The sequence below is a fragment of the Muntiacus reevesi genome, chromosome 19 (genome assembly GCF_963930625.1).
Source record: "Muntiacus reevesi chromosome 19, mMunRee1.1, whole genome shotgun sequence".
Lineage (NCBI taxonomy): Eukaryota > Metazoa > Chordata > Mammalia > Artiodactyla > Cervidae > Muntiacus > Muntiacus reevesi.
In genome coordinates this window covers 31,217,370-31,243,714 of record NC_089267.1, presented here as the reverse complement: position 1 = coordinate 31,243,714, position 26,345 = coordinate 31,217,370, and the positions used below count along the sequence as shown (strand labels likewise).

At 38.9% G+C, this 26,345-nt stretch overlaps 1 protein-coding gene across 1 annotated transcript; it reads left to right on the top strand.

Moving 5' to 3' along the window:
• The first annotated feature begins 2,425 nt into the window (after nucleotides 1-2,425).
• Nucleotides 2,426-25,429, top strand: NUS1 (NUS1 dehydrodolichyl diphosphate synthase subunit). The gene is made up of 5 exons (XM_065911458.1): nucleotides 2,426-2,999; nucleotides 16,767-16,892; nucleotides 18,295-18,444; nucleotides 19,966-20,065; nucleotides 22,624-25,429. Exons 1-5 carry the CDS (start codon nucleotides 2,585-2,587, stop codon nucleotides 22,712-22,714), a joined length of 882 nt encoding a protein of 293 aa, XP_065767530.1. The 5' UTR covers nucleotides 2,426-2,584; the 3' UTR covers nucleotides 22,715-25,429.
• Nucleotides 25,430-26,345: the final 916 nt, after the last annotated feature.

Here is a 26,345-nt window from a genome sequence, read left to right as displayed (position 1 = left end):
TTTTCTCTCCATGGTAGAATTTGAGTTTAGATATACGTAAGAAGCCCAGAATTTGTATTCTGAACCATTCACATTCTGAAAGTGCCATATTTACTCCCTTTTGGGAGGAAAATGTCAAAATAAGAAATCATTTAGGAAAGAAGCTCATAAATTTCTTTGGCTTTATATATATATATATATATATATGTATATATATATATATATATATGTATATATATATATATATATATATATAATAGGACATGCAGTGCCATTTTCCTGTTGTCCTAGACTTGTGTCTGAAAAGGCAATTGAATCTACCTCCAGAAATGCAGCCAGAAATGGGAGTAACCACCGGCCACCTTCATTCTTAGCCCACTAAAACGTGCCAAAGGAGAGAAATGGGTCCCCCTTTCTTCCCACCTCCTCTTAGGTGGCTGAACACCCCTTAAGCCAGGAGACCTGCTAACCTACCTCTGGCTTCTCTAGGAGGAAACAAACAACAGGAGAGATGGCTGGACCTGCATATTGGGGGTGGTGGCGGGGGGACTGTCAGATGGAGACAGTTTGCTAAAGGTTTCAGTTCCAAGAAGTTGCAGCCTGCGTGTGCTTTCACATCTGAGCTGGCCATGGGGAGATGAGACTGATGGCTCTCATCTTGGCAGAAGGGGCAAACGGTAGGGCAAAAAGGTGAGTACAGCAGAGAAATGTGGCAGGTGTCCTGTGGACTATGTAGCCAGATTTCAAAGGGACACTGGTGCGCGGACAGCTTCCTTAGCAGGGCACCTTGGAGGCACGTACTCGACAGCGTGGCCAGCGAGGAAGAAGACTGCAAGCTTTCCTCGCTCCTTCTCCGCTGCCCATCACTTGAGGAGCGGGTGCAGAGGAGACCAAGAGACGGCAAAGCAGGAAGTGCCTGCTGCCCAGCCCTCACTTCCTTGGGCTGAGCTGACAAAGGGAGAAAAATTTTTAGATGAATAGGAGGTTCAAATTTTAAAATAAGATGGAGAGAGTCTTAGAAATGAAAATGTGATGAGTTGAAAAAGTGATAATGACTGACACATTAAGTCATGAAGCCAAGATGTTAACAGATGTTTCCCAGTAGGAAAAGGGGGCCTGAAAGAACAAAGATTAGGTAGCTATCACAAAATACAACTGTTTGATTTCATATATAGGCTGTGCGTGTGTGTGTGTGTGTGTGTGTGTGTGTGTGTGTGCGCGCGCGTGCGTGCTTATTCATTCAGTCGTCTCCAATTCTTTGCCACTCCATGCACTGTATCCCGCCAGGCCCCTCTGTCCATGGAATTTTTCAGGCAAAAATACTGGAGTGGGTTGCCATTGCCTAGTCCAGGGAGCTTCACGACCCAGCTTACTTACATGTATACATACTATGCAATTATATAATACATAACATGTAATAATACTATATCTAGATCCACATATAGGAATGAGAAGTGCTATTAATAGTGCCATAAAATTTATGAGCCCTGAGATTTACAAGGAGGGAGGGAGAACTTAAAGCTAGGCAATCAGGGAAGTTTCACTGAGGAGGCAGCTTGGAGGATGAGACTTGAGAAATGGGCTGGGATTTAGGCAAGACCTAACAGGATAAAAATGGTACAGAGAGCTGCAAGGAAGAACAGAACTGGCCTGGAGGACCACTCTGCAGTCCAGATTGCCTGTGTGAGCGGGAGGGTCCTGCTGCATGTGCAGTTCACAGCAAATAGAGGTGGTGATTGAGCTCAGTTATGCTGGTAGTTAATCGTTGAAAAAATGAATGAATAAAAAATGACCGGAGTGCCAGGCGACAGAGCCTCTTTTATGTATTGTGCTAAGCAATGAACAGCCTGTAAGGATAGAGTCTAGAGAGGAATAACTGGGCAGAAAGCATTGAGTTTCAGGGGTATTACTAAATATCTTCATTGTCCCTCTTGGAAGAATTAGCCTCGGCTAGAAGATGACCGAAGAACAATAGCCAGACCTCTCTACCGGGCACCCTTCCGCCTCTTCAGGCACGTCCTTCTGGCGACCCTGATTGACCTCCAGCATCAACACTTGCTGAGGGCTACTTTCTACCCCTAGGTTCTTTCTGGTAATTTCCAATGCACTTGGGCCATTTTTACTCTTTGGCAGCCGTTTCTGGCGGGGCTGTGAGAAGAGACAGACCGCACAAAACGTCCAAGATCCGAGGGTAGCGGGGTTCCAGGAATCGCCCATTCCAGCCAAGAAGACGCGCGCCAGCCGGGCGACCGCCCCTCGGCCTCCACACAAACAGGGGGCGCCCTCGGTCTTCGGCCCAGTTCGTTCGCAGGCCCATGCCCTCCCTCCCCGCGCCGGGTTGGGCCACATCCTCGGACTCAAAGGCCGCGTCAGAGTTCCACGCCGACCAATCAGGACTGTCCATGTACTAGCGGGGGCGGGGCTGCCGAGGCAGGAGGAAGATGGCGGCGGGGGCGAGGTGAGGTGTTGGCAGTAGAAAGGGGTTCGGGTGCAGGGGGCGGGGGAACGCGGAGCGATGGCCCGCGCCGGCCGCCGGGCCGGATAAGAAGCGGTCGCGCCGCGGGTGTGGGAGGGAGAGAGGAGGGCGCCCGGGCGCCGCGAGAGTATGACGGGGCTGTACGAGCTGGTGTGGCGGGTGCTGCATGCTCTGCTCTGCCTGCACCGCACGCTCACCTCCTGGCTCCGCGTTCGGTTCGGCACCTGGAACTGGATCTGGCGGCGCTGCTGTCGCGCCGCCTCCGCCGCGGTCCTAGCGCCGCTCGGCTTCACGCTCCGCAAGCCCCCGACCGTCGGCAGGAACCGCCGTCACCACCGGCATCCGCGCGGGGGACCGGCCCCGGCCGCCGCCCACCGGCGGCTACGCTGGCGCGCGGACGGCCGTTCCTTGGAGAAGCTGCCTGTGCACATGGGCCTGGTGATCACGGAGGAGGAGCAGGAACCCAGCTTCTCGGACATCGCAAGCCTCGTGGTGTGGTGTATGGCCGTGGGCATCTCTTACATTAGCGTCTACGACCATCAAGGTGAGACCCGGAGTGGGTCGGGGGACCGGGGCTTCTCCGGCCGTGGGGCCCGCACATCCGGCAGGTGTATCGGAGCGCGCCTCTCGGCTTCGCGAGTTTCTGTGCCCCGAGGCCCGTAAGTGCAAATTACGGTGCTAGCACTTTTCGAGGAGGGGAGATAGGCTTAGTTGAACGCCTGCTAAATCTCTGAATTCGATTCATTGCCTTCTACATACTTAAAATTATTTCTTACTCGTTATCACGTCCTAGTAAAGTGGATGGTGTTTGTATACCCTTGTTTCACAAATGCGGGAGCTGAGGTCGCTAACATTTACAAATTTGTCCAAAGTTTGAGAGGTAGTAAGAGGAGGATTGATATTTTAGCCAGTCTGAACTTTCCTTCTGGTTTACCTTTTTGTTACACCGCAGTGGTTCCTCAGAGAGGCAGGCCCAAAGCACTGTTTTTAAGTCACAGCTCAGTGGTTGGGGACAAGTGGCATTTGAAGTAGGCTTATGAAAAGTACCTGAGAGCCTGGATAGGCGGCCAGGAAAGTGGTCACCTTCTTTTTCAGTTGCCTGGGATGTTGTACGATCCTTGATCCTCAGGGACCAACACAGTACTTGTCCCCCCCATAAGTTTTGATTGAGGAAATTTTCACTTAAGGAAATTTTTATAGGTACAGAATTTGGACATTTATTGGGTAGCAACAAAGTTAAAGCCCAGTGCTAGGCATATTCTTTGGATTCTTAACATTTAGTTCCATAGACTCAGGCTTGTTGGGGGTAGACACATTCATAGGAGTGGCAAGGTAAGCAACAGATGTTGAGAGTTAGTAAATGCTGTGAGAAGATCAGTTCAGTTCAGTCGCTCAGTCGTGTCCAACTCTTTGTGACCCCATGAACCGCAGCACGCCAGGCCTCCCTGTCCATCACCAACTCCTGGAGTCCACCCAAACCCATGTCCATTGAGTCAGGGATGCCATCTAACCATCTCATCCTCTGTCATCCCCTTCTCCTCCTGCCCTCAATCTTTCCCAGCATCAGGGTCTTTTCCAATGAGTCAGCTCTTTGCATCAGGTGGCCAAAGTATGGAGTTTCAGCTTCAACATCAGTCCTTCCAGTGAACACCCAGGAGTGATCTCCTTTAGGAGGAGAAATTCTGATTGGAGGAACTCCCAAAGTTCCTACAGAGGAGATAGTATTTAAGCCAGGCTTTGAGGAATGAGTAGGAGATAAACATTTTGTTTGGGTCTCAGTCAAATGCCGAAAGCAATAGCATTTCCTTTCAAGTAAGAATGATTGTGGAGAAGGAAATGGCACCCCACTCCAGTACTCTTGCCTGGAAAATCTCATGGACTGAGAAGCCTGGGAGGCTGCAGTCCATGGGGTCGCTAAGAGTCGGACGGACACGACTGAGCGACTTCACTTCACTAAGAATGATTGAGGGGGAAAAAAAAATAGAATGAGGAATGTTGGTATGAAGGAAAGAAAACTAATATTTTAGTCTCCGTTCAATGCCTTAAATTAATGGTATGCTCACTACAACTTGATTTTTAGCCTTTAAATCTTTACCACATAGGCAGGTTTACGTGTCTTGTTTTGTCAGAAAGCGTAGATTGGGGTCAGACAGCAACTCTTGCAGGTTATCTTTGATTGACCAATCACCTTCCTTGCAGCCAGCAAGGAACATGGTGACTCATAGCCCATCATCATCAAGTGATAGTTTACCCTGTAAGGTTAAAGTTGATGTACTCAGATACTGAGATTATATGGAACTTGCCAAAAGACCAATAGAAATCACTAGACTGTTATAAGGCGACACAGTCTTTGCTTGAGCAATGCAACAGAAATATTGTCTGAGGGAAGAGTAAGTGAAGCAGGGGGGAAATTAATTAAAGCCGTTGAGCAATGTGGTGAATTGATTTTAAGTGAATCACTTATATTCAAGTAATTCTTATAAAGCAAGTACCATTATGTTCTAGTAGAGAAAGAAAATGAGTAATTAAATAGAACACAGTTTATAGTATTGCCACACTTCCTTCTTCTGGAAATTCCTGTCCTTGAATCGCTGGTGTGATTCAGAAATATCCTATCATATTTGCTAAAGAAACCAATGGTAATGAAAAGGAAGAAGTCAGGCTAACCAAGTCTTGACTGATAATCAAAAAGAGTTTTATGGAGCATTTTCAGTGCATGGACTCAGAGCACTCTTTGTCCTACTGTAAAAGCAATTTTGATGAGTTTTTAATGGGATAGGGATTAATTTCATTGTTTGAAATAAGAGACTTTGAATTTACTCATCCTTGGTATTGACTGACTGATTCATTCATTTAACAGCCGACAAATTGGGAGATACTGTTCTAGGCATGAGGTTGTCCCAGTGAAAAAGACAAAAATTCTTATGCTCTTGGAACTTACATTTTGGTGAAAGTGTGGCAAATAGTATAAATGAGGAAAATGTATTAGATCATAAATGCAGTGAGGAAAAGTAAAGCAGAGGAGGGGGAGAGGAATGTTGAAAGTCAATGGTGGAGTTGCGGGGGGGGTACAGTTTTAAAAAGAGTGGCCAAAGAAAGCCTCATGAACTTCTTAAAAATTTTTATTTATTTTTAATTGAAGGATAATTGCTTTTCAATATTGTGTTGGTTTCTGCCATGTATCAACATGCATTGGCCATAAGTATACGTATGTCCCCTTCCTCTTTAGCCTCATTGACTTTTGAGTAGACATGAAGGAGGTCAGTGAGCAAGCCATGTGGTTATGTAAGAAAACGTATCCTTTTTCTGGGGAACTATATAGATACTTAAGCTCTATTCAGTTTTCTCAAACTTTCACTTGAGCCTATTTCTATGTAAATATTTAACTTATTTTAAAAAGCCTATTGGCATACTCTTTAATGTCACATTTATTGAGTACCTGCTATGATATAAAGCAGTAGGATACAAAGAAGTACAAGAGATTGTGTCTCTTAAAGAGTTTATTCTAAAGTCAGGGATAGTTACTAAACATTATTATAAGCTAATGTATAAATGCTAGTGGATGACAGAAACTTTAAAGAGAGAAAGAGAAAAATCCATGAGGAACAGGGTTACTTCTCAACATGCATGCTTGAGAAGTATTCCTAAGAACACGGTACTTCCTTACCCCTGTCCATAGTAAGGAAGGGGGTGACATCGGAGACGGACCTTGCAAAAATAGGTAGAATTTGGATTACCATAATCAGTACAGTGTTCAGTATGTGACGCATACAGAGAGAATGGGGAATTCCTTACCTTCGTTTGACTCTGCAAACACACTGATCGTTTCATTTCCATGTACCAGCACTACTTCTTGATTATAATCAAGAATTTCTACAATAATTCTTTCACCTGTAAGAAATTTGAGTTGTTTTCTCAAGAATTTCTTGAGCTCAGAATTCTAGCAGGGTAATTTGGCAATTTTGTCTACACTGTTATCATTTAAGCAATGACCATAATTGGGTTGGAACAAAAATTGGAGTTTGGAGCTTTTGGTGCTTTAGCTTTAGGGATGCTGTACTTGCCTGGATCTCCCTAAAAGTATGCTTCGATCCAAGGTACCTGGAGGTGTATCATTTATCTTCAGGGATGGAACCTGTTCATGTTGCTCAACTGTATTGGTGCCATGCTGAGAACTTTGCTGTAGGGCAGTATTTTCAAAACATGGTCTGTGGGCCATCTGTGAATGAGTCATTGGGGGCGTTTATAAAAAGTACAGATTCAGCAGAGTTATTGGTCAGACCAAATTAGGGGAATGGGACCTGAGCACCTCTATTTTTATTAAGCTACTTACATGATACTTTTACACATTGAAGTTTGACCCTACCACAGATGTAAGGACATGCCACTACTTATTATTACATCAGATTATTCATTCATCTTTTATATTCCTTTTCATAAATGAGGATGATCTTGGGTGGGTCTTAATATTTCAGTTAATATTTTTTCTTTCTGTTTTAGTTTTTTGAAGTATAGGTAGTTTACAGTATTTTGTTAGTTTCAGGCGCACAGCCAAGTGAAGCAGTTATACATGTACATAGATCCACTCTGCTTTGGATTCTTTCCCATGTAGGTCTTCACAGAGGACTGAGCAGCGTTCCCGGTGCCGTACAGCGGGCCCTTATTGGTTATCTATTTTATATATAGCAGAGTGTACATGTCAATCCCAGTTTCCCAATTTATCCGTTCCCACCACCCTTCCCCCTGTGAGCTGGTTTTCTACAGCTGTGGCTCTCTTTCAGTTGTGTAAATAGGCTCATTTATACCGTGTTTTTTAGATTCCACATGTAAGTGATATCATGTTTGTCTTTCTCTGACTGACTGACTTGACTCAGTATGACACTCTCTGGGTGCATCCCTGTTTCTGTAAGTAGCTCTGTTTCATTCCTTTTTATGGCTGAGTAGTACTCCATTGTGTATAACACATACCACATCTTCTCTTTAGCCATTCCTCTGTTGACGGACATCTAGATTGCTTCCTTGTCTCGGCAGTTGTAACTAGTGCTGCGGTTAACTGTTACTTACTATTGCTGTAAATTGGAGTCATCCGGAATAAGGCATTTGCTTCTCTGTGAGAATTTAGCAACAAAACAAATCTTTTGTATTACTCTCTTTAGTGTTATTTCCATGATTGTACATCCATACTAGATACTTATGAAATGGTTTTGGGGTTCAGATTTCTCACACTATCCTTAAAAATAATCTGCCTTCCCAGCCCATCTCTCATTCTCTTATATGCCTTTTACTTTATCCATGATCAGGTACCTGATGTCCCCGCTTCTGGAGTGTCCTCTCTTCCTTTTCTTGCCAATGGCTCTCTACCTGTCAAAAAGCTATCATTGCTCTTTTAAGTCCGTCCTATCACTGCTTAGGTACTCTCTCTCAACTATCCCATTCCTAATCTTGCTGTATCCTTGAATCTCCTTAGATACTATATATCTCCAAGTTCTCCATCTTGGGAAGTAGCAGTTGTATGTATATGTGCTCAAACTTTCGTACTAGTTTGTAAGCTCCGCAGACAGTATCTATCCTCATTGTTGGTTTTCCTACAAATTGTAGGTTGGCGTTTGCATGTAATGAGTAGGTCAGTATGTATTCTTTGAATTGAAAGAAGAGGCTGCATTTTTTAATAGTTAAGGATGATGAATTGTAATTTGTTTTCCAGGACCAATACCCAGAAGCCTTAAAATAGTGGGAGGGAAATGAACATAGTTTGCCCTAGTTTACTTATTTGGCACACTGACACAGATGCTGTTGGGAAATATAAATTTATCAAGTATTGTGCTCCTTGTGCTGAAATACGGAGTTGCCAGAAGTGTTGAAAGTCTAAATATAAATGTGATTAAATTTTGATAAACAGACAGTACACACTAGGGTACTTGTCTTCTCTCTAAGGGATTCTATTTCTAATCTTCACCTTCATATAATACGTTGCAAATATAATACAGAATTTCACATTTACCTTAACATCCTGTGATGTCCTCTCCCCTTTTTCTACAAAGGGCTAGCAACCTGTCAAAAGCTATCAATAGATCCTTGTAAATCATTCTCACTATTAGCTGCTAGGTAGCTTCTCTTGACTATCCCAGGTTTGCTTTGTCTTTGAAAAGCTCTATCCTGTTTTTGAAATGACCTTGTTTTCTGAGTAGCTTTCTATTTAACCATAGTATTGGATTTATGTATGAAAACAAACATTTCCTTAATAGTAATAATTATTCTTTGTTGCGCTCTTACTATGTAAAGATGCTGTGCAAAGAAGTGCATTAAATCCTTAGCACTTTAACCAGTCAAGAAACTGAGATTCAGAAAACCAGGAACCCACATATAGTAAGGGACAGATCTAGAATTTGAACCAGGTTTTATTCCAAAGTTTTTGTACTTAACCCATTATGCTGTACCAACTTCCACTAATAAGAGAGTATAACCATAATCCAGGCACGCTAGTACTATTCCTGGTTATGTTGGGTCATCTTAAAGCCTTGGTAAAGTGTTACTTATCTAGAGGTGATAAAGATAATTTGTAAAAGGTATCTAAAGCTAAATAGAGTTTTCTTCATCCACTAATATAAACGTTCATGCTGTGAGTTGTAGGACACACTTGACTTTTTTTTTAATCAACTGAACTTAATTTTATGGAGCTCCTGCTCTGGGTTGAACTCTTCCTTGTCAGATGAGCAGAGTCTGTGAAGGTATTCTCATTTTTAAGATGTACAGCCAGAGGCTTAGAAGACCCACGCGGCTTGTCTGTCTCTCGCTGAAGCGCTGGGACTGACACCCAGCCCTCACCCCATTGTGCTGCGTAACTGCCACACGCATCTCTCCATTTGCTACAGCATGCTCATTCCAGGGTAATTGTTGTTCTAGGAGGTATCCTGGGGCTTTCTCCAGAACCAAAATTATTTACTGGCTTATGAGATTTATTTTGTTATGAGTACTTCAGTCATGTAAAATTTTATTGGTACATTTAAAAAAGAAATTGTCCTATAAGTATATGTTTTCTTCTCTGAAGATTGCCTCTAATAGTGTTATCATTGGATTGTTAGAGAATTAAATGAGGGTAACCACCAGATAACTTACTTAGGTATCTCGTTTAAAAAGAAAGGTAGACTATTTCAAAGGATGGGTATTTGTTTATTAAAAAAAAAAAAAGTATTACTTTAGTTCCTTAGCTGGTGAGATGAGAGGGCGATTATAACAAGAGAGATTGGTTGAGTGTTTATCTCGCTTTTCTTTTCTTTCTTTATCATGTCCTTATAAACACTTGCTGTTAGATATTTCTTTAAAAGTCTGTTTCTATTGAAGACAAGCAACAGTCACAGCACAAGTTTAGATTTCAGATTAAAAAAAGAAATACATGTGTATTTTGAAAGCGTCACTTTCTAAAATTGATTATTCAGTTCATATAAATTTTAGAAGAAGTAATATTTAAGATCCGTCTCTTACTATATGTAGTCTAAGGACTTCACTGGTGGCTCAGACGGTAAAGCTTCTGCCTACAATGCGGGAGACCCAGGTTCGATCCCTGGGTTGGGAAGTTCCTCTGGAGAAGGAAATGGCAACACACTCCAGTACTCTTGCCTGGAAAATCTCATGGACAGAGGACCATGGTAGGCTACAGTCCATGGGGTCGCAAAGAGTCAGACACAACTGAGTGACTTCACTTTCTTTTCTTACTATATGTGGGTTCCTGGTTTTCTGAATCTCAGTTTCTTGACTGGTAATGTGCTAAGGATTTACGATAAACTGGTTTGATCTCCTTGCAGGCCAAGGGACTCTCAAGAGTCGTCTCCAGCACCACAGTTTAAAAGCATCAGTTCTTCGGCACTCAGCTTTCCTTATGGTCCAGCTCTCATGTCCATACATGACTAATGGAAAAAATCATAGTTTTGACTTATCAGGCCTTTGTCTGCAAAGTAGTGCTTTTTACTGTGGCTGTCTAGGTTGGTTATAGCTTTTCATAATCTGTGTAGGGCATACTTAATTCCACTCTCTTTGAAACATTTTCTCTCTTGGCTTCCATGACATCACGTGTGTTTGGATATCTTCCTGTCTCACTGCCTTTTCCTTCTGGTTCGTTGGCTCCACTTCTGAGAGTTGGGATGCCCTAGAATTTTGTGCTGTATATATGCCCTTGTCTTTCTGATGTTCACCTATCTCCTAGATCAGGGGTCAGAAGACTTTCTTAAAGGGCCAGCTAGTAAATATTTTAGACTTAGCGAGCCATGTGTTCCCTGTCACAAGCACTCAGCTCTGCCACTACAGTCAGAAAGTGGCCATAAATGAATGGTGTGACTGTGTTCTAGTAGCAGTAGTTTGCTGACCTTTGACCCAGGTAGTTTCCCCAGCCCTTTCGCTTTAAATATCATCTGTATGCTCACACTCAGGTTTGACTCTCCAGTCCTTATCTTTTCTATAATTCCAGGCTCCTGTATCTAACTCCTTACCTAACATCTCCGTGTTTATTTTATTAGGCATCTCAAAAGCTTAACATGTCCAAGACAGTACTCTTGAGTCCGCCCCCACCACCAGACCCTGCCTTACTTGGGTTTTTTCTCATCTCAGAAAATGGGAAGCCACTACCTTCCCACCAACTGCTCAAGCTAAAAATTTATATGTTCTGCCTCTCCTCTGTCCTCAGGCTCCTTGATCTTCTGGAATATATTCCGAGTCTGCCACCTGGTTGTGGTTCTTCACTGCAGCCACCCAAGTTTGGGTTTTCATTGCTTTTCACCTGGATTATTGCTGTAGTGGCCTCTTAGTTTATCTTCAGTTCTGTGCTGGTCCCTGTATAATCCATTCTTTACCCATCAACAAAGTGAACTTTTTTGGTAATGTTATTCAAACTTGAAATAAAACTTGCCAGTGGCTTCCCATTGTACTTGAAATGGTTACTGAATTCAGAGGCCTTTTTTGTTAAATAATGCAGTTGTTAAAATAATCCTGAGACTAGCACCAAAGAAGGATACATGTTATACAAGTGAGAGAAGCAGGATACAAAATTGCTTGGTCAGGTATGTCTAGGAAATATTAAAAACCAGAAATAGTCATTTCATGATGATGAGGTTAAGGGACATTTCCTTGTTGTATACACTTTGAACATCTTATACAGTTTTTAATACTAGAATTTAAAAAGGCTCTTTCTTAAGATATAAGAAGAGATCTACATTTGGCATAGTGTTTATCAAAAATACCAAAAACATTGTTGTCTTTCTGAGGTCTGCTTTCTTAGCATAATATTTTATTCTTTCATGGAAATTATAGACTCTCGTGTGTGTCTGTTTAAATTTTGGGGCTCTTTCATATATCTGTTCCATATGTATATATTTCCAGATAGTTTACATGAGGGAAATTGTGCATGAGATACAGTTGTAGAGCAACAAGGATAATGTAAAGGTCTTTAAATCATTACGACAAAACCCTAACTTTAGATTCCTAAGTCATCTTTAAAGAATTCAAGTATCTGTTACCCTGTAACTTCTTAAAAACCTTTTTTTTTTTTTTCATTTATTTTTATTAGTTGGAGGCTAATGACTTTACAATATTGTAGTGGTTTTTGCCATACATTGACATGAATCAGCCACGGATTTACATGTGTTCCCCATCCTGATCCCCCCTCCCACCTCCCTCCCCATCCCATCCCTCTGTTAAAAACCTTAAAAAGAGCTCTAGTCTTAGTTTTGTTTTGTTTTTAAAGATTCTGTTCATTTGTAAAACGGCCAACTTTCATTTAACTTTTGAGGGAGGGAAATTCAGAATTTAATAGTAAGATGAATTTAGCACTGTTTATCAGCATTACATAGTTACTGAACTGAATATTTGGAAGTCAGGAGACCTGGATTTTAATCCAAAGGCTTAGACTCTTGACCAAGGGCAATTGCTTGGCCTTGTTGGGTCTGTTTCGCCATCTGTCAAAGGATGGGATAAAATAAATTATTGCATTTCATTTTTATATTAATTCTGTAAAACACAGGTTTTTCATGAATTTGAGTATTTGCTAATTTTTTTTGCCTTAGATCAGTTATTTCTAAATGTGTGCCACTTCATTTTGCATAAGAGGACTTTTATTATGGTTTCTTTATTTTTATTACGTCATTTTGGCTTTGGTTTAGATTCTGTGAAGACAAACAAGATTATGATATAAAGAGGGTATATTACGATATTGCCAGAGGAACTGCCTATCTCAGTCAGAGGCATTCTTATATATTGTTGCAGATCTTGTTATGTGAAGTGTTTACGTGTAGACTTTGAATCCTGAAGAAAACTGTAGCCCAAGAATATTGCTTATGGGAAGTATCAGCAAGATAAGAACCATAGAGTGTAATCAGATTTCTGGATGGCGGTTAAGCTGTGGGGTATCGGGAATTATTTTGCTGGTGATCTGTCTTTGCATTTAGTACTTTTTTTGCATTTAGTAGTTTTCAGAAACTACTTTTAAATTTCATCCTTCCATCCAAATCAGCCAAGATAAAGGTTCAGTTTAAAATAACTTTCTGGAGGTCTTTTTTATAAAAGGTATTTGCATCTCTGTGTAATAATTTTCCTTTTGAACAGCATTTCTGCCTATGTGCAATAAGGAAGTGTCTCCTTTTATTGTGAGAGGTTCCTGGAAACTTATTAAAAATTCCATTCAGTGTCATGTCCATTTAGGTTTCATTGTTTTTAGGTGTCACTTTGTGCACTGATAATTCAGTTTATTAAATAAACATTGAACTCCTGCTACGTGGAAGGCACCTTAGGGGAAGAGAGATAATAAGACTCAAGTTCACAAGTAAGACTATAGTTCGGTGGGGGTGGGGGAGAGTTAAGCTATAACTAATAAAAGTAGATATTGGTTTGTTAAGGAGTTTGAGCAGATGTTTGTATTTGCAAGGAGGGAGGTAAGTCAGAGGAGGAATTGGGTATATCTGGCTAGAGATTCAGAGCAGCTTCTTGAGGGTAAATGACATTTCAGCTGACCTGAAGAATTAGGAGAATTTTACAGATGTGGGGCTAGGGAGGTAACAAAGGTTGAAAGTTAGAGTCACTTCAGGTGTTTTGGGGGCAATATAAGCAATCAGATTTGCTGGGTAGAGAAGTATAGAGAAATTGGAAGATTCAATTATGTTATAAACATAAATTATTTTTACCTACCAAGTGTGGAAGCATAACATGGAATGTTAATGGGGATCTGCATAGTTTGTTCCTAATACTGTAGATTTTTGTAAGCATTTTGGGAGCCATTGAAGAAGTTAAAGTTGGACTATGCCAGGCTTACAGATGTACCCAAGGAAGATCCGTCTGTAGTGATACACGCTAGAAGGGGCAGAAGACCCATCAGAGGGTAGTTGTAATATTATAAAGAAGACTATTGCTTGAAACAATGGGGACAGTGGACAAAGGGAAATAGGTTCAGGGGGACATTGCTGTAGATGAGTCAAAGGTTTGCATTCTGATAGGGCTGGTGGTGGTAATGCCAGAGAGCAGAGACCATGTCTGGGTGACTGGGCAGCTACTGATGATGTTATTAGAAAGAAAACAGCAACAAGAAGGGCTGTGTTTTATTTTGGTTGGTGTTGGTTGTGATTTTTTAAAATTATATGAGCAGCTTTATAGCAGTTGTGATTTTAAATCACCCATTGTCCCATCAACCTTCTATATTTACTGTTCTGCTTTAGGCTTTGTCCCTAAGTACGTATAAGTTTTACACTTTAGTACTGTTTCTTTTTTTTAACTTGATGCAATATAAGTGTTTGAGAGCTTTTTTGAAAGATAAGCTACCAAGTTTTAGATTTGTTCCTTTTCAGATGCTTACAGAACTTCAATGTGGGATTAGATGTTTGAATAAACTCAAAATGTTGGGAACCAAATGCTGATCCTTTTTTTTACTTAAAATTTTATATTTTGTTCATCATGGATGTTTCGCATTGTTGTTAAATTTTTTAAGGTTGTTATTATTTATTAAGTTATTGTTATTATTAAGTTAAAAATTAAGTTGTTATTAATTTTAGTTACTGGGGTTTCTTACTGGGGTTTTTGCAACGCACAGCCTCCTGCCCCCAGTTTTGCCTCATTCATCTTACCCTGGTCCTGTTGCTGGGGTTTTAAAGTCGCGTAAAGAACCAGAGGAGGAGGAGCACATGGACAGAAAGAGGGCTGAGGCAGAAACGCTGAGGAGTAGTCTCCATTTAGAGGTGGAGAGAGGAAAAAGATTCAGTGCAGAGTGAGAAGAGGCCCTTCAAGGAGTAGATTGGGAATTGATCCGGAGAAGATAATTCAAGCAATCTGGGATGAGGATAGGGTTTTGAGAAGCAAGCTCTCTGACCTGTCATGGTCTTTCCGCAGACCTTTATTTGTTCAGTGTCTGTTCTGTGCCTGGGCTTCCCTTGTGGCTCAGCTGGTAAAAAAAAAAAAAAAGTCTTCCTGCAATGCTGGAGACCTGGGTTGGATCCCTGGGTCAGGAGGACCCCTGGAGAAGGGAAAGGCTATCCACTCCAGTATTTTGGCCTGGAGAATTCCATGGACTGTATAGGCCATGGAATCGCAAAGCGTCGGCTGTGACTGAGTGACTTTCACTTTTCTGTGCTTGGCACTGTGCTAGCCTCTTGTAGGCGCAACAGTAAGAGCCTTGCCCACCGAGCGTGTGTGACCTCCCCCTGTCACGAACACCCTCCCCTATATCTTTAAACGCTTTTACAGTGACCCCACCTAAATAGTCTGTCATCAGCTATCTAAAACTAGTCTTTTCCTTTAAACCAGTTCTTTGTAGAATTTCCCTACTTTTAAAGAATATTATCATTTTCTGTTTCCCAGGATTAAAGCCGTGGAATTTTCTGTGTTTACCTCTGTTCAAGTCATGTTCTTTTTTCTCTCAGCTCTTCTTTTACAATGAATTCTTTTTCACCACTTTATCAAATTATGTGTGGACTACTGCAGTAGTCTGCTGCCAGTCCTTACCGATACTGTTGCCAGATTGGTTTTCCTAAAGATGAACGTTTCTACACGTTTATACATTGCCCAGAAAAGGTTGGTTACCCATTGGGTAGGCAGAATGAAGTAAAAATTAGGCCCATTCCTTTGCTCCTTTTCTCAAATCATTTGACTTGATTTCTCAAATCAAAAGTAGTATTTGTCTGTCATTTGAGCATTCAGTGCTTTTTTTCTTCACGATCTATCTTCTCTGTTTTCTTTTCTCTTAACTTTCTGAGGTCAGCTCAACTTAAGTCTTGCTTGTTTTGCAAAGCCTTTTCTTAACCAAAGAGACTGCTTTTATCTTTGAACTACTGATAAACACATACTCAACCAAGTTGGCATTATACAGCATATTCAGCAGATTCTGTGTTACTGTATATATATATTTATTTATTATGTTCTCTCTCCCAGTTAATCTTTGAGCTGTTTTGTTAAAGACAGAGCTGACTGAGAGTACAGAGAAGGAGCCCTTGATAAAGGTCTAAGAGGCAATGGCCACTGGAAAGCTGGCCTCTCTGAAAATAACCAAATTGTTTTTTATTAGAGCTTGCTATATTAGTTAAGTTTGTTAATAGTTCCTTCATCTTTCTCCGTGATATGATAGTAACTGTAGTTTTTACTTTTATGTGCATGGTTGGAGGATCAGAAAGACTTTTATGCAGTATATTTTCATGCTTTACTTGAATTTACTAAATTTTGATTTCTGTGCTTTTGTCTGTTCTCTTTGTTATTGAGTCGCTAAGTTGTGTCTGATTCTTTTGTGACCTCATGGACTGTAGCCTGCCAGGCTCTCAGCCCCTTCTGTTTTTCTCCTTTTTACATAATTCATATTATTCTTACTGTTAAAAAAACTAATCAAATTGAGGTAACAGTATTGCATGCACAGAGTGAATCTGTAAGGAAAGTAGTCTGGGAGAGAGGAAGATAGAAACTTTGGACCTCTGCTGCAGTTTCTAAATGCTCTGACAAGTCCCTTAAGGGTCTCTCTGAGACCTGGGTCTTAGTTTCTTAACCTGTAAATGAAGATGTCAAGTGAATGGTCTCTTAAAATTTCTTTATAGGTCTGAATTTCTCTCATATTCATTTTGACACAGAATTGCTACTCCTGTCCTTTTTTTTATTTTAGTCCGAGGCCAGACTCTTAAAATAACAGAGTTTTGTTGTTATGTTTTCCTTTTAGATTCTGGTTTAGGATTAGTCATCATTGCTTCATTTGGAATTTTTTCAGTTCTAGATCCAGTGTTGTTTTCATAACAAGCATCCATTAATTATTGATGAGGATAAATTAACCTAGTTGACATTTACTTTTTTTTTTCTTTTTAAGGTATTTTCAAAAGAAATAATTCCAGATTGATGGATGAAATTTTAAAACAACAGCAAGAACTTCTGGGCTTAGATTGTTCCAAATACTCACCAGAGTTTGCAAATAGTAATGACAAAGATGATCAAGGTAAGCATGAGTGTAAAATTGAATATTTAACATATGTGGATAATGTTTTTTGTGTTTCAAGGCAGATTCTGTTACTCCTTTATCTATTCATTTTGCCCTAGTGTTTATTATCACTACCTTTAATCATCAGAGTTAGATTTTTCTTACTTAATCTGATTAAAAGATAATTTTCAGAAAAAGAAAATAATGACTCTCATACATATTAAAATATAAACACATGTTAAAGATTTTATTTAACTCAAACAACCAGGAATCAGTAGATTTTATAGCCTGTTCAAAGAGAATCCAAAGAGTGGACACACTTATAGATCAAAAATATTAAAATAAATATGTGATTAGAGACAAAACTTATTTTTCTATAGGATTAAAATGAACATAATTGAACCTCTACCAGACAAAGAATTTTATGTCTGTAAACAAGAATTAGGCAGAGCTATAGTTATCTAGAATCCTATGAATTATAAAACAGCTTCATAGAATAAGAATTTGGTAGGGTAGATCTGTGTACTATAGACAGTTCATTTCCACTGAAGCAATTTTTTTTCTTCCTACAGCCTTCATTTTTGTCTTCTATCTGTGTTATTACTAACTATACTGTAATTGTAGATGGCATTTTGGGTGAGCATAAATTGTAAGTTACCCTATAACTAAGAAGCAGAGACATTACTTTGTCAACAAAGGTCCATCTCGTCAAGGCTATGGTTTTTCCAGTAGTCATGTATGGATGTGAGAGTTGTGCTATAAAGAAAGCTGAGTGCTGAAAAATTGATTCTTTTGAACTGTGGTGTTGGAGAAGACTCTTGAGAGTCCCTTGGACTGCGAGGAGATCCATCCAGTCCGTCCTAAAGGCAATCAGTCCTGGGTGTTCATTGGAAGGACTGATGCTGAAGCTGAAACTCCAATACTTTGGTCACCTTATGCGAAGAGCAGACTCATTTGAAAAAACCCTGATGCTGGGAAAGATTGAGGGCAGGACATGAAGGGGACGACAGAGGATAAGATGGTTAGATGGCATCACCAACTCAATGGACATAAGTTTGGTGAACTCCAGGAGTTGGTGATAGATAGGAAGGCCTGGTGTGCTGCAGTTCATGGGGTCGAGAAGAGTCAGACGTGACTGAGCGACTGAACTGAACTATAACTAAAATTTCTGTTTTCTAGAGGATTTATTCATAGATACAAGGTCATTCTGAGCACTTTCATAAGAAGACTGTATGTAAATACATACATAAATGTTATATACAGGTTCTTTCAGAACAGAGTAGCTAGGTATGCTTCGATATTAAAATTGAAGGCGTAAAAGATTCTTGTTTACTATAAGAACTGTACTTTTTCTTGAAACTGATTTTGAAATATATTTGGAAGAGGGTATTTTTTTAAAATATCTTATTTTTTCTTCCAGTTTTAAATTGCCAGTCGGCAGTGAAGGTGCTGTCCCCAGAAGATGGAAAAGCAGATATTGTAAGAGCTGCTCAAGACTTCTGCCAGTTAGTAGCCCAGCAGCAAAAGAAATCCACAGATTTGGATGTAGATATGTTAGACAGTTTACTTAGTAAGTCGCATATGTCTGTTTTTAGTTTTATCTCACAAGGATGCTGTGTGAAGGAGAATATCTATGTCTCATTCTTACCATAAAGCCTGATTTTGTTGTACCTATTATATTTCTAAAGTTTAGAAACCCACATATGAAGATAGTTTTGAGATAATAAAATTTGTAATCAACTCATTTGCTTTCAGAATTATTGGTAAAGGAGAGGATCTAAAAAGATTTGAGGGGCAGTCCTTAAAAATAGAACTTCTACTTCTGCCTCCTTTTCAAATTTATTTTGCCTTATTTTATTTTATCTTTCAGTTTTATTGAAATAAAATGACATACAACATTCCTCTTTCTTCTTAGTTTGAACTCTCTGTTAAGTTTGATATTAAGTTTGAACTCAACAGCTATTTAGGAAACAGTCCCGGGAATATAATACTACTATCATCTGTGACTCCTTTTTTAGTATTCCTTCTATTCTGTTATACCAGCTATACCACTGATTTTGTCATGTTATACCACATGTAACATTATATTTTATCTATTTTTCTTCAATTACTTGTAAAAGCCTTTAGTTTGTTTATTCTTTCCTGAGTTCCCTAGGAACTTTTTTCCTTAACATTATGGGCCTTCTGCTTACTAGCCTTATCCTTTATCCTTTTGAAGAAAGGCAATAATTTTAATAAATTCATGCCCATTGTTAGCTTTTATAGCCATATAATTTCAGATGTATTTTTGATTCATTCAGATAAATTCTCCATTTACCTTGTGACCAGAAAGTTAGTGGCTGAACTGAGGTTTTAGAAACTCTTAGAACCTGGGTCCCTTGGATTATAGCATCTTTTCTGCTACATCATTGGTTCTTTATATTAAGATTTATTTTAAACTTTATTTTTTAGTAGTTGAAATATTTTTATCCCCTTTTTCTCTCAAGCCAGATCTCATATGGAAGCCAACTTGCAGAGCAAAGAATGGTCAGATCTTGGTTGAGGCAGGTGTATAGTCTCCTCTTCCCCTCCTGGGAAGCTTGGGCTCTAGGGAATACTGAGACCGTTTGTACTGTATAGCTCGGAGTTGGCCTTGCTCTGTAAAATCGGCACGTGGAAAGGGAAGGAGAACAGACAACTTATAAAGTTGCTTTTCTTCCCTGAAGTTACTTGGTTCTGTGGCCAGAATAAGTATTTGAGTCCTTAAAGCAGTGCGGGTCTCAGGATGCCAAGAGAACACATAAGTTGAGTCTTGAAAGATAGATGGGATTTGGGGACTACCTGTAGAGTAGGTGGGAGTTGGGATACCCCTCCTTGTCAGGTGATCAGTCCAGTTAAACAGCCTTTAGAGAAAATTTCCACATTTGGAAATAACAGATATAAAAGTATATGTTTTGCCAAGAAATTGGGGTATGGAACATGTGAATAAAGTTTCTGAAGAGAACAGATACATGAAAACATAAGAAACCAATTTGATGAACAGATTTTGCCATAGGTCATTTTTTGGTAAGCAGTGTATGTTAATTTCATGTGTCTTTTTTTTCTTTCCAAGGTTCAAATGGTTTCCCTGACCCTGATTTAGTATTGAAGTTTGGTCCTGTGGACAGCACACTAGGCTTTCTTCCCTGGCACATCAGGTTGACTGAGATTATGTAAGTAGTTAAAAGTGTACTGACTTTAGTTTGGTCCAGCAAGTGTTTCTTGAACCCAGCACCATACTGGATGTCGTGGGAATTCCCAAAGAATTACTGTAATGCTGGATCCTTTCCCTCAGGTGTTTGACGGTATCAATGGTAAATAAAAACCTATATAAATGACTCAGACACAAGAGTTTTTGTGGTTGTGCAGATATTTGGTATTAAAACTAATCATCAAAATAAATAAATAAAATAAAACTAATCATCATAGGAGATCAGGAGTGATCTCTGTGGGCCAGAGTTGTTGATTCTATAGAAAAGATGTAAGTTGATCCAAGGTGTGTAAAGGGGGTAGAATTTTTATAATTAGAGAAAAGGTAGAAAGTGTAGGGAGTGAGCTGCAGGGAACAAAAAAAAAACCAAGGGGCAAGTTATGAGCATCACGTTAGAAGGAAATAGGTAACTGGCCACACCAGTGCAGAGACTTAGTGTTAGATTCTAGTAGTATACAGTGAAATCAAATAGGTTGGGACTGTTGACATTGAGAATGCTTTAAATATAAGCATAAAGAGTGTGTGTAGTTATTAGAAAGGCAGTAGGAAATCAGGAATGGTGATTTTGGAAGATGTGTTTCACAGCTATGTTTTAGAGTAGATTGGGTCTGGCTAAGAATGAGCTAAAATGACAACTGAAGAGGCCATACCTGTAATTTATGAGAGAGTACATGGATGAGAATGAAACTGCTTATTTAATTTAGAACAGAGTTTGGCAAACTTTTTGAATAAAGGGCCAGAGACTAAATATTTTAGATCTTGGAAGCTGTGTCTCTTTCAGAACTGCTGTTCTTTGTTGCAACTAAACACAGGCCAGTATAGCTAAACAAGCGTGGACGATTATGTCAACAAATGTGTGTGACTATGATCTCATAAAGCCTTGTTTGCAGAAATAGGTGGCAGTCTCTTGGATTGTAATTGCAGACCCCTGATTTAAAATAAAGGAGAAGGGCAGCTCGGTGAGGGATACCAGAAAATTAAGGAATAACCCAATGGGACTTCCCTGGTGGTCCAGTGGCTAAGCCTCCAAGCTCAGTGCAGGGGGCCCAGGTTCATTTCGTGGTCAGGAAACTAGATTCCCAGGTGCCACAACTAAGGATTCTGCATGCCACAACGAAGATCTCACATGCAGATCTCACATGCCGCAACTAAGCGGCTGTGCCACAACAGCACAGCCAAAATAAATAAAAATAAATACTAAAAAAGAACCAAGTGTCCATCAGTAGAATAGTTAAACTATGGTGCACACATACAGTGAGATATATGTAACACTTAAACTGAATAAACCAGATGTAGAAGCCACATGTATCTACTGAATAAACCTTCAAAAACATGGCTGAGTGAAAGAAACAAGTTTGCAAAATAATATGCACTGTTTGATACATTTAAAAGCTATACTTACTTCATGAAAGTGGATGCCATTGGGTAGAAAAGGAGGAGAGAAAATGAGATGCTTCACCTCCTTCTTACCTCCATCTGGGGCAGATCGTGCTCCGGCTGCTGTCCCATGCCGCTTTTGTGGAGTATTTATAGAAGGGAAAACTGGATAAAAATGAAAATGAACAAATTTTAAAAATATGCGTCAACAGGTGAATCTCACAAACATAATATTGATTGAAAAAAAGCCCAGATATAAATAAAAGAATACACACTGTGGAATACTGTTGATAGAATTTGCTGCATGAGATAAAGCACATGTGGAAATCAAAAAAGAAAAAAAAAGGAGAAACTTAGGAGGCTAAAAATATATTTTAACTCTGGGTCCTAGGAGGAATATACTATGAATTCTCTTATTCATGAGAACTAATTACCAAATATACTTGCAGGCCTAGCACTTTACTAATTGCAGTAAAAACTAGGGTAGAAATGAAATGAGTCCTGAGTTTTTAAGCCTAAGTGACTGGATAAACTACAGTGTTATTGAGACAAATGGGAAAGTCAAAGAACCATTCATTTTGAAGGGAACAGGTTGAATTCAAGAATAAGAAGATTTTGAGGCCGTGGTCTGTTTAGACTTAAGGGGGCAGTTAAAGATGTAAGATCGGTGTTTGGACGAAAAGTCACGGGTAAGGGTAGATCTTTGGGACTTATCAGTACCTAGGAAGTGTAGAATGTAAACCAAGAACCTACTGTATAACCCAAGAAACTCTACCCAATATTCTGTAATAATGTATATGAGAAAAGAATCTAAAAGAGAATGTGTATATGTATAACTGAATCACTTGGCTGTATATCTGAAACTAACACAACATTGTAAGTCAGCTATACTCCATTAAGATTATAATTATTTTTTACAAGTCCCTTTAAAATGTAAAAAAAAATGTATAGAGGGGTTATTTTTTATTTGAACTCTTTCACAGTGAGTTTAATAATCATTTAGTAGAAATAGTTTGATGTGCTCTATGCTTGTAATTTATCTTTCTTCTGTTTCTTAAACTTTTTGGTCATTACCCTGGTTCTCCTCCTCCAAATTATAGCATATCATCTAATTGCTTTTTTCCCCTTTGATTTTTTTTCCAGTTCTTTGCCTTCCCACCTAAACATCAGTTATGAGGACTTTTTCTCTGCCCTTCGTCAGTATGCAGCCTGTGAACAGCGTCTGGGGAAATAGTGATTTCGCTGGTTGCGTGATTTGATTTCAGGCTTCTGGAGAAAAGGACTCAAGTGACTCTGATGTTTACAAAGCACCTATGAAACCCTGTACACACCTAGTTCATAATCCTCATAATTTATCAACAAACACAAAAAAGTGTCTTACTTGAGAGTAAGAGTACGTGTGAGCGAGTGTGTGTGCGCGCGCGCGTGCGTGTGTGTGTGTATGTGTGTGTGGGAATAAACTTATAAATGAGGAAGTAGCGGAGAAGGACACATGGTGAACTTGCACCTTTGAGCAGATTGCAGCAATGTTTTAGGAGCTGAAATTTCAGATTTAAAGGCTTCAGCCCTAACTACTTCCCTGTTTTTGTGGGGAGAGAAAGGGGCAATTAAAGCTATTTTGTTGTTTAGGGGGGTGGGGGAGTAATTTTTGTTCAGTCTTTCCAAGTGACCAAACTTTAAGTTTTAAGGATAATATATTGACACATGAAATGGAGGCATTCTGAGTTTGAGGGATGGAGTTCCGTGGTGTTCACATACTAAAAGTTTGCTCACCTTTGGAGCAGAGGGAATACTTGTTTTCAGACATCCGTCCATTTTCATCTCTTCATTATCATCAATGTGACTTGAAAATGTTGCTCTGTTGTCTGTGTTCTGGGTTGTGAAGATCATTTGAAAAAAAAACTGGTACATTGGAATACAGAATTTAAAAAATTTTAAATATTTTATGAGACAGTCAAAAAAAAAAAAAAGGTAAAAAGTCATAATCTGAAAAGTAACAGTGGAAAGTTTCCCAAATAAGGCGAGAAAGTTTTGATTTCCTTTTCCATTTGGTAGGCAGTTTGCGAGATAGTACCCAGAGTTGGTTTAAAAAATATTCCCATTAACTATGTTTATTTAAAATAAGCATTTGAGGGAAGTTACCAAGGCAGCTCTTTTCCTTGAAAGTAACCTGTTCCTCTTTGGAATAGCACATGTAGGGCCATGTTAGTACCCAGGATTTTTACTGAGTAAATCCTGATGGTGACTTTGCATTGAAAGATCTATAAGTGAGATTGAGGCCTGTGTAGGTAATAAAATATTACCACAGTCTACAAAAGTAATTTAATTTTGCATGTTCTCTTTCATGCAGAGAACAGCACTGGTTTTGTTATTTTTAAAATGAATAGATGATTTTTTGATAAGTGTTTAGTAGTTCTCCCCTCTGTGTTGATAACCTGGACAGAAACCATTCTTTATATATTTGATGGACTGTTTTCAGAAGAATCTTATCAACAGCAAGTGCACAACAGTTATCCAAAATGATATGTTTAGAACGGAGTAGGTTTAAAGACTAGGTCTCTGTCTGAAAAATAGCAGAGAACACTGGGTTTGGAAAGCAAGGTCTGGAATTGCTCGTCAAATTCTGAGTCTATGAAGAATAAATGTTTTGACTTTGGGTTCCAAAACTCCATTTATGATTTTAAAAATACACTTGAAATAAAATGATTATAAACTAAATTTTGGTTCAGTGACATTACTTTGCACATTATAGTTCTTTGTACATTGTGAGACTTTTTTTTTTTCAAGTCTTAATTTATTGCTAAAAGCTTTGTGTGATGCGACATCATATCCCTAAACTTTACCAGAAAATTTTTTTATTTCTGTCCCCCTGTACTGTCATCCATGTTCTATTGAGGCTTTTTGGCCTTAGTTGAAGACTGAATTTATGCCTTTTATATATGTGTCTTTTTTAGACATTCTGGAATATATATGCTTTTAATGAATTGAATTTAATGGGCCCAATTGAAGTGAAGGGATTTCATATTTGTTGAAATGAAGTTAGTCAAATAAATTACCCACTGGGATAGAGCCAAAGCCCTACAGGTTTAACAGTTGAGTTTTTATATTTTTATTTGGTCCTTATATTTCATAGCAGTGTACTGTTACCTATCAGAGTAAATCTATAATCTGACGTGAGTCTGTTATTGTCCTAGATAGGAAGAAACCCTTAAAACAAGCTGCTAAGGATTCTGATTTCAGATCAGGCATTCCAGTTTCTTTCCATGAGGTTAACTGCCAGTACAGTCTCCACAATTTGAATGACATCAATCATTCTATAATTCCTGCCAAAATCACCTACTGGTTATGCATTATCAGGGCTCTCTTTGCACTCCCAAGAAGAACTGAAAACTTTAAAGTGTTGTTTGTCTTTATGTGTTTTGAAGAATATCATCTTTATATTGTTTCTTCTAGACACTCTCCACAATGGAAAAATTACCAAATTAAGCCTACTTTACGGATGGCAGCTTGGAGCCAGAAAGAGGTTGAGGGTTTGAATTCCATTCCCAATTCTGATTGTATTTTGTTTCTTAACACTGATTATTGTTAGAAAGTTTGAAAGCTGGTTCTGATGTGAATAGCAAATTCTGATATATTGTGACTAAGGCTGAATAGTGCCTGTCTTAAGAGAGGAATGTGTTATAATGTTGATGAACAGTGCCAAATACACTGTGCACATCTACAAGTTAATCTTTGAATGTATGTTACTGGATTAGCCCCCTCTTCCTGTGTGATGGTACCATGCGTAGAGTCAAATCCTTGTGATGTTTTGTATGGCATAGACTTTGGCAACATGTAAATAATGTGTAAAGTTTTTATGATTAAGGAATCAAATTATTGAATTTTATTATTGAAGGTTGAAACAATGTGTATGAACAAAAACAATAAAAGAATATACTCTTTTCATGGACTAGTATTATGTGAATGCTACCTTTATTCTGAACATGTAGGGACTGCAGAAATGTAATGAGAAACTCATATGACAGGATAGCAATACTATTTTTTTAGATGGTGTGTTCTTGATTGAAGTATGTTCTCATTTTTACCAGATTAAACATTTGGAATCTTAAAATGTTAATTTGCTTTTTGCTAGGTAAAAGTAAGGTGAAATTGAGCTTTGCTATTGCTAAAATTGTCAAAATTCCAGAATAAATAGAATCTGAATAGTTTTTTTTTTTTTTACTGAATATGGAATGCCAAATTGAAAATGTATATGTGTACTCTTTTAGAAAGGAATTTGACAGTTCTCGTCAAACCAGAAAATAGAAGGGTAAGAGCTATAGTTTTTCTTACGTTGCATAGAGTATTCACTTTCTAACTTGAGAATCTAATTGTAAGGTAGTTGGCTTTTTATGCATAATTTTCATCTGAAATCAAGTTTCTCAAAAGTCACCTTTTAACTTTAGTAAATAGGAAGTGGGGTTAACAAAAGCTAGTGTAGAGGAAGTTCAAAAAAGTTTGAAATAAAACCCAGGAAATAAGGATGCTGTCAACAGTTGTCCAAGAATCCTAGTTGATAGGCCATATACTTGATAAAATTGGTGGAAAAGGGAAGTGCAAAAAGAATTTGCTTGCAACTTTAAAAAAATGCATTCACTGTTAAAAAAAAAAAAAAATAGAGAATTCAGAGAGGCAAATGTAAAGGAAAAAACTTCTAATACCATCATTCATTGATTACATTTTTGGTGACAATCCTAGAATTTTTTGGTATTTATATCTAAATGGATCTTACTGTAACAGGTTTAATAAATTCCTTTTAAACTGCAAACCCCAAATTGAGTGTTGCATTCTGTTTTGTGTTTGGCTCTTGTGTCTGGATATAAAGA

Coding starts and splice junctions, on each gene's coding strand:
- NUS1 (XM_065911458.1), top strand. CDS start 2,585: ATGACGGGGCTGTACGAGCTGGTGTGGCGGGTGCTGCATGCTCTGCTC. Junction 3,000..16,766: donor TAGCGTCTACGACCATCAAG/GTGAGACCCGGA, acceptor TTTCTTTTTAAG/GTATTTTCAAAAGAAATAAT. Junction 18,445..19,965: donor TATGTTAGACAGTTTACTTA/GTAAGTCGCATA, acceptor TTTCTTTCCAAG/GTTCAAATGGTTTCCCTGAC.